At 31.2% G+C, this 11,850-nt stretch overlaps 2 protein-coding genes across 3 annotated transcripts; both read right to left on the bottom strand.

The window, feature by feature from the left end:
• Positions 1-2,853: 2,853 nt before the first annotated feature.
• On the bottom strand, positions 2,854-5,419 carry LOC137832093 (aspartyl protease family protein At5g10770-like). Of its 2 annotated transcripts, none has more exons than XM_068640082.1 (3): positions 4,862-5,419; positions 4,547-4,736; positions 2,854-4,356 (listed from the first exon to the last, which is right to left on the bottom strand). In XM_068640082.1, the coding sequence occupies exons 2-3, from the start codon at positions 4,647-4,649 to the stop codon at positions 3,041-3,043; spliced, it is 1,419 nt and encodes a 472-aa protein (XP_068496183.1). In that variant the 5' UTR covers positions 4,650-4,736; positions 4,862-5,419; the 3' UTR covers positions 2,854-3,040. The 2 variants fall into 2 exon arrangements, with proteins under 2 accessions (XP_068496183.1, XP_068496184.1); XM_068640083.1 differs by having other exon boundaries at positions 4,867-4,956.
• A 1,105-nt stretch (positions 5,420-6,524) lies between these two features.
• LOC137832092 (uncharacterized) lies at positions 6,525-9,468 on the bottom strand. The gene is made up of 4 exons (XM_068640081.1): positions 9,111-9,468; positions 8,785-8,920; positions 8,511-8,678; positions 6,525-7,600 (listed from the first exon to the last, which is right to left on the bottom strand). Exons 1-4 carry the CDS (start codon positions 9,296-9,298, stop codon positions 6,668-6,670), a joined length of 1,425 nt encoding a protein of 474 aa, XP_068496182.1. The 5' UTR covers positions 9,299-9,468; the 3' UTR covers positions 6,525-6,667.
• Between the last annotated feature and the right edge of the window lie 2,382 nt (positions 9,469-11,850).

Raw genomic sequence — 11,850 nt, 5'->3', positions numbered from 1 at the left:
ATAGATAAACTAATTTTGATTTATTGAGAGACCTTTTTTTTCTTTTTTTAAAATTTTTTATAGAGCTTTTTTTCAAGAAAAAATGTTCTATATTAGTTCTAGACACCTAGTAAATAAAAAAGCTAAGAAAAATTGATTCTCTAACAAGTAAAATTTAACAAATTGTAATACTAAAATTTGTTGTGATGCATTCAACTACATGTCACAAAAATTGAAGATCATGCAACTATTTTTATTAAGAAAATATAACTACTTTCACCTAAAAATTTAAAAATAATAAATTTATAAGTTGGACTGAAACTAAAACATTTGATTCTTACCAACTTTCCTATTCTTTTTATTAGAAGGGGTTTTTAACTTAATTTCAGTCTTTCTTTTCATTTTTGTTAACCGATTTTTTTTTATTTAAATACTTTATTATTAGGTTTTGATGGGGTCCACAAATTTGCCCTCAAAGGAGGAAGCTTTATTACATTGTGACAGTTGAGTTAGTATGTTAAATCCACTTATACAAGTTAGGTTAATTGTACTATAAGCAATCTCACATATTTTTGCTTTGGACACAAAATTTAAGAGTAGGATCCAAGAAAAAGAAAAAAATGAAGATATTTTTTTAAATAAAACAAATAACTGGTTGAATATATTGAGGTGGATTGCACTTGTATTACAATACAAGAGTTTGAGTCACTTTTGAACAAATCTTATGGAGTACAATTTTAAGGTTCAATTTATTATTTTAAAAAGTTCGATGCTACTAAAATAAATTAGGTGATATTCTCTTATTTGTCCACATTTTATGTTTTTAAATGTGTAAAACAAGTAATAATGTTACTTTATTATATTCTTTTTCCTTAATCACCACTCTTATTGTTTGATCAATAATACATGTTGTTCTCGAACTAGGTTGAGAACTGGGAGAACTATCGCCTTTGGATGTCACTCAGTCGGTCGTGTCTCACTTCCTCCTTCGGTCCTTCTCGCTGAACGACTCCTCAGGCTGGTGGGGTACCTGCAGATGGCACTCCAACGCTCAAGTCAGTGGGGTATCGTATTCGGCTGGTTAGAATACTGTAGATAATGACGTACCTTCTTCCTTGGAATGCGTGATATTTATATTACCTTGATGGGCCCTTGTTGTTGGGCCGGATTAGGGGGTTGTTTAGCGATTATGGTTGAATTAGGTCGTTTCCTAACCATAGGTTGACCTTTGCTAATTAGGTCAACGGTTTGACTTGAGCACCTTATGTCGGTCGGCCACATATGACACGTGATCGACCTCGTACCTTAAGTATGGTCTTGATGCATGGGTTGACCGGGTCAATAGACCGGTCGGTCATCCCGGTACACATGTAAACTTTTTATTTCAGATATAAAATATAAGAGTGACTTCTTAGTTATACACATTAGAAAACTTTCTAATGCATAAAGTTATCTTATGACATGACTTTTGTTGTGATGTAAATTTTTTGTTTGAGGATGAAGTTGGTTTAAAGAAACTACGAATTTATGCAGAAAGATAATTTTAATGTGTGACCTATTAGGATTAATAGTTAGGCGCAATCCTTTCTATTTTTGAGAATCAATATTCTCCTAAACAATTATCTGAGTAAGAATCAAACTTGTTATTTTAGTCCTCATATTAATTCTTAGATCAAATACTTCTCTAAAACAAAAGTTATAACTGATACTCAAGACACAATATTTTCTATTTAAGAGCATAACGGTTCAAATGTCAAGATTCAATAGAAACTTGATTTATGTGACCTCGCCCTCAATAATACATGATTTTCATACATATTATTTGTACTTAATTGAAACTTGATTTATGTGACCTCGTCCGATTTTCATACATATTATTTGTACTTAAGGAATATGTTTGTGTAGTCGTTGTACCAATTTTTTAGAAAGTAAAAAGAGACGGTGAAAAAATGTATATGATAAATGTATATTGAACTTATTCTTTCCCAATTGAGGATATTTATTCAACAAGCTAAATCTGTTTGAATGTATATCTGGAAAAAGCTTGCAGAATGTGAATTTTCACATAAAAGTAAACGTTATTATATGTTGTTTTGTGTTTTTCATGCAGTAAACATGGGTTTCTGTGTTTTTTCAAAACATAATTGTGACAAATTAAAATTTATTTCAAAAGTCATCCTAACACTATTGGGCTTGCAGTGATCTGAAACAAGTTAAGTTCAAGGCAATTACTTCCTGCACCCCATTTTAGTATGAAAAGACAAAAATGCCCCTAAATAAAATGAGGTAAATGTAAAAATACATTCCAGAATTCCAGATCCCTTCTCGGAACATGTTTCCAGATTTTTTTTTAAAACAAAATTTTTGTATTACAATTTTTTTTATATAGAATAGGATTTTGATTTTTTTTCCAAATTTTTATTTCTAAAATATAATAATCTCGAATTTATTTTTTGAAATGTATTATTTTCCATTCTGAATTTTCATTTTCAGAATGAAGAACATTTTCATTAAGTTGAGGGTAATTACTTCCTACACCATATAACTGCACCCAATTTCAATCTCCTCAGATAAAATGGGGTACATATAAAAATATATTTTAGGCCCCTTTTCTGAAATATTTTTTTGGATTTTTTTTTGAACAATTTTTTTAGTGGAGATTTTTTTATCTGAAATGGAATTTTGATTTTTTTTTCTGGATTTTTATTTTCATAACACAATAATCTCTTGCAAATCTATTTTTTTAAATGTATTATTTTTATTTCTGGATTTTTATTTTCAAAATGAAAGATATTTTTAAAAATTTTAAAATATATAGGGTGCAGGAAGAATTTGCCCTAAGATGAGTGATCATACAAAATTTGTAGACTGTGGTGATAAGAACACTTATACTATCATGTTATCACATTACAAGAATGAAAAAGAAACAGAAAAGTTATATGTAACAAATTCTGAATAAGATAGCGCACATGCCTTATTAGAGTTCATTAATCTTTATTAAAGCAAATATTTGCAAACAACATCTGATAAATTGCACCCTTTGCTAGCTAGCTTTGTGATCTCACTTGCAGCCACCAGCTGCAAATCCAATCTTGGAATTGGCAACATCATAAGCCACTGTGAATGTCTGTTGTTGGTAATTTCCAATAATGGAGATGGGGTTAGAGCTAGAAGCAATGGCCAAACAAGTAACACCCTTCTCAATTTCTATAAGGGAGTTATGAGCCTGAAGTGCTAGGCCAGCACCCCCACCAAAAATCATCTGAATCTCAGGCACTGTTGACATTTCTTTAACACTCCCCTTGAAGCAAGTATCCAATATGGAAAATCCTGGGGCCTGTGCATACTTTTTGGACATGATCGTCACAAAAGATTTTTGCAATGCATTGTAAACAGCTTCAGGTAGCCTTGTAATTACAGTGCCAGAGTCTATAATAGTAGGCACATTGTAGCTTGAGGCAGAAACTGCTATTGGCTTTCCAGCCACGGTAATAGTTGTCAAATCAACAAAGTATAAGCTTGGAATCTTTTTATTCTTCAACAAGGGAGTGAACTTGTATGGTGATGATGTCAATGATGAGGTTCCAATGGACAAGAAACCTGATAGGGAAGAGTTGGGTTCAGAAAAAGATGTGGGAAGGCAATAGGAGAAGGCATTGCCATATTTTTTGGACAATTGTGCAAGCATGGAGAGCTTGTCATTGGCTAGACCTATAATACCAGCAGCTTTTCCAAACAACCCTTGATTGTCCTGACCACAGCCATATACAAAACTTGATGATGCCTCTGATGGGGTTAAGGTTAGCAAATCTTGACTCAAATAGCCAATTGAGAAAGAACTGTCACCATAGCTTGCTTTGTACACACAAGACCCAGTTGCATTTGAGCAACTTGGAGCATTTAGTGTGGAGGCCTTGAGAGAGGAACACTGGAGGGATGAGCATGGCAAGCTTTTGTAGGTCTTGGACGTGGAAGGAGTGAAAATAGGGTCAACCTGTTCATGGCAGTAAATAACACAAGGCTGGCACTGGAGCCAGGAGAGGGAGCTACCAGTGTCAACAATCATGCTAAAATACTTAGCAGGGGTCCCAAGTCCTATTTTCACATAGTAATTGCCTGAACCAATTGATAAACCTGATTTCAGTGGTGTGGTCAAAAGGTTAGGTCCCCTCAATTTATCAGAAGAGGCAGTGGTGGCAGAATTTCTGACACCCTCCTTGTTTGCTAGTGTGGAATGAAGAGATCTGACCCGCTCCTCATCTTTTGTGATCATGTCAGAGAATGAAAATGGTGATGTGGAAGTTAAGGAGGATTCAAGACCTTTCACATGGTACAAATTAAGCTGCATGCCCTCTTTCTTGTGCCTTGGATCCTTATCTGAAAATTGAACTATTTGTAAGGTTAATATGCATATATACCTGCACAAACTCAACATTTCTTTATAATATTGAAAACCAAACTCAAAATTGCTTTCTTTTTCTAGATAAAAGCTTCTATACAGAAAAGGAAACACAGCAATAATACAATCTAACTTGAGAACTAGTTAACAAGTCACTGAAATGCATGCCTTGAACTTCCACAGCAGAGGATGCTATAGCAAGATGTGCAGAGAAAACCAGAAACCAAAATATGGTCATCTTGTACACCTCACTTGGCAGGCTCTGCAACATTGGTTCTGGAACGGCTTTAACTCTTGCCAAAGCAGATATATGTATGGTACACTATGCCTCTACTCGTAGCCAAACCGACACTTTTTCCTACAAGACAAATGATTAAGGGTGATGCTCACTATTGCTTACAAATCTTTCTTTTATAAAAAAAACATTAAATGAAAACAAAAATATTGAATGTCTTGGAAAAATGAAAAGTATTTGAAATTTACCATACAAAGAAAGTAGTAGAAGTAATAGAAAGATGCTATACGAGGATTTGGAATCACTCAAAAATAAATAGTAGGCTGGCAAGAGTTCAAAGGAGTTTCCTTCACTATCTGCATAGGGAAAGCTTTAAATGTTCTCCAACCCAAGGAGCTCCCACAGCTCGTGAATTACAATGGAGTAACTAGCTACATGGTCCACTATGACCCTATGGTATTAATATTATTCTCCATGATAGACTACAGTTGTTACAACAATATCTTAAATACTGAGCACCTACACTACACCTACATATCCTTTTTCAATAATAACAGTATTAATATCATTGATCACATAACTCAAACATGCAAAAGTGAAGAGAAGAGGAAGAATAGCCATGCTTGCTGGAGAAAAATTTCTAATAGTGAAGCTATAACTTTCTAGCTCAGTGAATGAATGGGCAAGGGAAGATATGAAGAGACCATAAACTGTGACCAACATGATCTGCTTCTGCTATATTAACTTTTAACGGCATGAAATGTTACTATGCAGAGGCCCCATACCATCATAAGATATTAGTTACCAAAGTGTCTGTCGGCAGAAATTCATTAATAGTAAGTGTAATCATGATTAGCTGTTGATGAGAGTTACAATAAGTGTAGGAGTTGACATGACATGATGATTTGGCCTTCATTTAAAGCCTTATTACTTATAAAAAACTGATGAGAGAGACATGCAACTGTAATCTGTGCCACATTATTAATCAAGGAGGAAACGTTGCATAGTTAACAGTGCATAGCTATATGATATCACTAGCTTAGCTACTTGCTGCATTAAGAACAAAAGCACTCCCTTTTATTGTGAACCAGCAACCTGTGATTTTCTTTTGCCTTCATGTGTGCACTGGGGCCATCAGGGTACACTGCCTTCATATCCTCCATTCAAAGAAATTTTGTTTAATTCAAATAGGACCATTAGTTATATTGAAACAATTTTGAGACTATGTTAATTTTTTTGGATGAAAAATTGAATGCATGAAAGTTGGTTGAATCAAATTAAATTTGAGCTCAATTCCACTTGAAAATAATTGATTTACTTTAAAAATCCTAACATAATGGATAATTTAAATGTGTATTGAGTAGCTATTACATGGAAATGCATTTAAAATATGACATGATGCTAATTGACATTTGAAAAGTTTTCTTTTTTTATCTTATTAACATTTGAAATTGAAAAGAAAAATTAAATGAGACTTAATTTAAAAAAATGCTTAATTTTAATTTGTTTACTATAAATTTTAACACACGAGTATGTTTGAAAATATGTTGGATGGATTTTATAAAAAAGTTAAAATTTAACATAATGCTAATTGACATTTTAAAGGATTTTTTGGTAGTTCTTGACATTTGGAATTAAAAAAAAAAAGCAAACTAAATTACACGTACTTTAAAAAATGTTCACTTTTAAGTTTGCTATCCAATTTTAACATACGAAAGTCTGAAAATAAATAAAAAGATTATTCATTGGTCTTTTAAATTTAGTCAAGTTTTTAATATATAAATTGAAAACTTATTTTGAATTAAATAATTGATTTAAATTAATTATATAAATATCTTGAGTATCATTCATAATTAATGAGAATAATAATAAAATTACAGTATACCATCAAGGAACATTAGAAATTAGTAATGAAAAAAGTGAACTATGAATTCTTCATATATTATCGAATAGAAATTAAACAGTTTTTGACATATTATACAACAAAGGAGTCCAAGAAAGAAGACAGATGCAGGAGGGATGTCTACTACATTGGTGAAGTAAAGACACAGAATTCATCGCCGAAATGCATTTCCTTCACCACCAGACCTGCCTTGAGAATAATATGTCCGACGACGAACACTCTCAGCTATTGATGCACTTCCCCCTTTGTCTGCACCATAAACACTTTTCTGAGTACTATCCAAGAAATTATTGCCACTAGCGTTATTATTCTGGACTGCTTCACGTGCATCAGACTCCTCAGCCTTCTTTATACGTTTCCATCTCTGTTCTTCATGCACTTCGGCAGCCAATTGCATCTGCCTAAGTTTAGCAGCCCGCTCTTCTTCTGAAAGCTTAGGAGCCACGTTTCTGCGCTTATATCCATGTTCATGTGAAGAAGAATATCTGTTGGAGCTTGTTTCAGAAAATCGCCCACCTCCACTTTTTGGGGCATCTATATTGGACTGATCTTCTGAACCATATCTTTCTGACTTAGACCTATTATAATTCCTGTCACCAGCATCTTCTTTGTAGTCTTTGTCATTTCTTTGTCTCTGTTGGTGACTGGGTGATCTCTCTCTGTATTTTCTATCTTCATAGTGATTCATCCTTCTCTTTTCAACTTCAGTTGATTCATACCCTGGATTTGATTGACTGTTACGGACACTCCTCTCTGACTTCGACCTGCTATAATTTCTGTCATCAGCACCTTCATTGTAGTCTTTTCCCTTTCTCTGTCTCTGTTGGTGGCCGGGTGATCTTTCCCTGTATTTTTTGTCTTCATAGTGATCCTTCCTCGTATTTTCTCTTTCATCTGATTGATACCCTGAATCAGATTGAGCCTTATTATGATTCTTGTAAATATTTCCATTATCACTCCTTTTCCTCCCTTCAGTAGGATCATCTTCTGAATCAGACTGTTTTTTATGCTTTGATTTACTAGAACGGTGCTTCTTCCTCTTTTCCTTTTTATGTGCTTTCTCCTTGTCTTCAGTTCCTTCAATCTAACAACAATACCAGGCATTACTAAGACAGGCCCTAAATTAGACACAACATTAAACAATAGGTCTTGCTGAAAGTAAACCATAACAATTGTTTTCATAAGCAATTTAAAGATTCTTCAAAATCTAAACCCAATCAGCTAATCAAAGAAGAAGAAAAAAATAAAAGGCCTACATGAGTTTGCAAAAAGCAATGCAGTTCTAAATTTCATAGAATTATACACCATATCAGACAGAAGCAAAAGTCACTAGGAAAGAGAGCAGCAGCCTCAAATTGCATGGACACTTACGTGGCTGCTATGGGCACAGGTTTGCACCCAAAGGTGAAAGTAATCCATTATTCACAGTCCAAACAATCCATCCATACTTAACTCTAATCCAAAAAAAAATGGGCCATTGGGGGAGGAGGGGTTTGCAAAAGGATTACATGGATTAATGTAATTAATGGATAGTTAATAACCAATTCTTTTTCCCCTAAGATTATTAAATTATTGAAAATGGATCTTCTTATTGCTACTGAAAGTCCAATACTATGTGATCCAGACTAGGTGGTAGGGAAACTTCTAAAATTAAGATGTGTTTAATAATGTTTAGCTAGATGTGATGTGAGTGAAATTTTTAAATTACGATTTCCTTCAAGTGTTTGGTTAGAAGTTCAGAGTGCATGGCAGGGGAAATTAGGAGGCCAAAATCCCTCCCCCTGCAACTCATGCCTCCCCTTTAATATTAAAGGGTTTTATTTCCCTCCCCTCTCCTCAGTTCCTTTGAAACAAACAGTTTATAAAACAAAAATAGCATATCTTAAGAATAACAATAACTGGTATGAAAAGGGAAGCATAATCTATATCTGAAGTTGTTAATGACAGGCAATGGCATCTCATTTTACAATAAAAAAAAGAAGAAAAAAACTTACCGATTTCTTTATCATAGCCATCTTAACAGGGTTGTTTTTTATCTTTGCCAGCTCCTCCTGCTCACGTTGGCGGATCATGAGCAAGGGGTCAGAATGGAGCTTCCGCCAAGTATCATTGGCAGACTGAGGCTTCTCCTCAAACAATGCCCCAGGCACGCTTGCACCCTCCTACAGCAAACAAACCCATTCAATCGTAAGTAAACCAATTCACATCAAACAAACCCTACCCATAATAAAAACAAAAACCCTAGCAGTTCACAACACACCAACACACCTTAGAAGCAGAGGAGCCTGGAGCATCCGCCGCATCAGATTTCGGCAACTGTTCAAGGACCTTGAATCCTTCGGAATTGGAAGATTTCCCGACGGACAATCCCGAATCGTACAGAAATTCCAACCTCTCCTGGTGCCTGCAATGAAACAGGAATGAGAAATCGAAAATGAAAACCCCAACGAAATCGAAAATAAAAACCCTAACGAAATCGAAAATGAAAAACCTAACGAAATCGAAAATGAAAAGCCTAACGAAATCGAAAATGAAAAGCCTAACGAAATCGAAATTTAGGAATTGAATTGAATTGAATGGGAAACAGAAATTACGGAACGAGGCCAGCTTTCTCCTGAAGAAGACGAAACTCGGTGCGGTCTCTCTCCTCCTGGATCTGCTTGCGAAGCTCCTCCAACTTCTTCTGCTCCGCTTCATGCTTCTGTTCAGCCTTCCACACGTTCTCTATGTTCCTCAAACTCCCCGTGTGCCATCCCTTCTTGTTCAAAAATTTCAACGCCATTTCTCTCTCTCACTGTTCCGATTGGATTTCAGAAACAAAACTCACAACTTCAAACCCTAAACGTTCCTTCAAACTTCTTCCAGATAAAGGAAAACTAAACAATAATGGAGATAGTATGTGATGTTGTTGTACAAATTCATAAAAATTACAATTTATAACGAAATCTCCAATACACAAAAATCACAAGTATCTATTATATTTTAAGCACCATTTACACTTTTTTTTTTTTTTCCTGTTTAGCATTTTTTTTTTCTATTTAGCATCCTTTTACTTTTTATTTTTCTATTTAACACCATTTCAAAAATAAATAAATAAATAATATATTAAATATTTTATAATTTCAATTTTTAATATATTAAAAATAAATATTTTTAATATTTAAAATTATTAGAAATATAATCAATAAATAAATAAATAAGTTTTTACAAAATAAAAATAAAAAAGTAATAAATTAAAAATGTTTAGTCTAATTTTTTTTTAAATGAAGAAAATAAAAAATTAAACTGTAAAACAACATAAAAATTAAATCTATAAACATAAATTAATATTTATTTTTATTATTATTGATGATCTAATTATGTTAATTTCAAGTAAAAAATACAAGATATAATTATAAAAAAATCAAAGTCAATTAGTATTAATTAATATTGAACGCACAAATAATATTGAAGTGTTTATCTACCCTAAATGCAAAATCCTAAAAAACTAATGCAATTGCTATAATGGTTAAAAATAAAAAGAAGAAAAATGTAAAAATAAATAAATATAGAAAATAAAAACAACAACATTACAACAAATCTTTCATGTTATTAAAGACTATTTGATGAAACTAAAAAATGAAGAGTATTGGTTTACATACACTGGTCAAATACTATGCCCAAGTCCTGACATGAAAATAACATCAAGGGGGAGACCTAAGTTAAGTCGAATAAAGACTGATATGAACATAAGAGAACAACATGATCGAACAAAAAAATGTTCATATTGTCAAACATCAGGACACACAAAAAGAACATGTCCCAACATTATTGGATTGTACACTTCTCATCATTAATTATGTTATGTTTCATTTTGCACAAACTATTTAATGTACCATTGAATAAAATATTAAATGAATGGTCATCTTTCATTTCTTTTTTATGATCCAACATCTGCTTATTTAGTATCGTCTTATATCTCTTATCTTTATATTGCTTGGATTTTTATTTATTTTTATATCTTTTATATTTATTTTATTTTGTTTTGTCTTTATTTTATATCTTATATTTTTTAATTGTTTTTTTTCTACCATTGTTTATTTATTTTTGTTTTTTGTTTTTATTTTATTATTGTTGTTTTTAATTATTTTTTTCTGCCATTGTTTATTTATTTTTGTTTTTATTTTATTATTGTTGTTTTTATTTTCTATACTTATTTATTTTTGTATTTTTTTCTTCTCATTTTTAAGTATTAAGTGTAGCATTTGCATTAGTTTTTTTTAAGATTTTGCATTTAGGGTAGACAGTTCAATATTTTTTACTTGAAATTAACAGGATTACACCATCAATAATAATAAAAATAAATATTAATTTATGTTTATAAATTCAACTTTTATATTGTTGTAAGGTTTAATTTCTTATTTTCTTTATTCTTAAAAAATAATTTTAAACTAAACATTTTTAATTTTTAATTTTTATTTTGTAAAACCTCATTTCTCTATTCATTAATTATATTTCTAACTATTTTAAACATTAAAAATACTTATTTTTTAATGCATTCAAAATAAAATTATAAAAAAAATTAATTTGTTATTTTTTTATTTATTTTTTAAATGATGCTAGATAGGGAAATAAAAAATAAAAGGATGCTAGATAGAGAAATAAAAACAAAAGGGTGCTAGATAGGGAAATAAAAGTAAAAGGGTGTTAGTTATGGAAATAAAAGGAAATTTACCCATATATTTTATTTATGTATCAATGAATATAATCCGTTATAATTTATTCAAAAATTCATATAAATTATTATTATAATTTTTATATATTTATCAAATTGTATATAATTTAACAAAAAATAATAATATATTTGATTTTTCCTTTTTAAAATGTATTTTATTGCAATTTCGTAAAATATTGATTGGTTATTTAAGAAATTTTAATTTACTTATACATTCTATCAATATTAGTTGTACTTTTATATATATATATATATATATATATATATATGATTATATCTATATATGTTCTGTATCAATATTAGTTGTCAGTATTTATGGTTGAATTAAGAATAAAAAGGCATTAAGGCATGATAATTACTTGTTTTTTATAGGACCTCACTGCATGATGTTATTTTAACCACTCAATCTAGATTATTTTTCACCTTTAAAGTTACACTAATTTTAATATATTTAAAAAGTTAAACAAATAAATTTTAACTAAATAAGTGTAGTTTTGATATTAAGTGAAATTTGTTAATTATTTATGTGTATTTTATCGTATTATTAAATTTGTATTATCATATATCTATTTGTATTTAAATGAAATACTATTTATATCTTTTAAATATCAAATTATATA

The sequence above is a fragment of the Phaseolus vulgaris genome, chromosome 6, assembly GCF_000499845.2.
Source record: "Phaseolus vulgaris cultivar G19833 chromosome 6, P. vulgaris v2.0, whole genome shotgun sequence".
NCBI lineage: Eukaryota > Viridiplantae > Streptophyta > Magnoliopsida > Fabales > Fabaceae > Phaseolus > Phaseolus vulgaris.
This window is presented reverse-complemented; position numbering and strand designations above follow the sequence as displayed.

What these genes read in the sequence shown, in the direction of transcription:
- LOC137832093 (XM_068640082.1), bottom strand. Translation starts at nt 4,649, where the DNA reads ATGTTGCAGAGCCTGCCAAGTGAGGTGTACAAGATGACCATATTTTGG. An exon ending in CTCTGCTGTGGAAGTTCAAG is followed by an intron (nt 4,357 to 4,546) that starts GCATGCATTTCA and finishes TTCAATTTTCAG; the next exon opens with ATAAGGATCCAAGGCACAAG.
- LOC137832092 (XM_068640081.1), bottom strand. Translation starts at nt 9,298, where the DNA reads ATGGCGTTGAAATTTTTGAACAAGAAGGGATGGCACACGGGGAGTTTG. An exon ending in GAGAAAGCTGGCCTCGTTCC is followed by an intron (nt 8,921 to 9,110) that starts GTAATTTCTGTT and finishes GTTTCATTGCAG; the next exon opens with GCACCAGGAGAGGTTGGAAT. An exon ending in TGGCTATGATAAAGAAATCG is followed by an intron (nt 7,601 to 8,510) that starts GTAAGTTTTTTT and finishes TATTGTTGTTAG; the next exon opens with ATTGAAGGAACTGAAGACAA.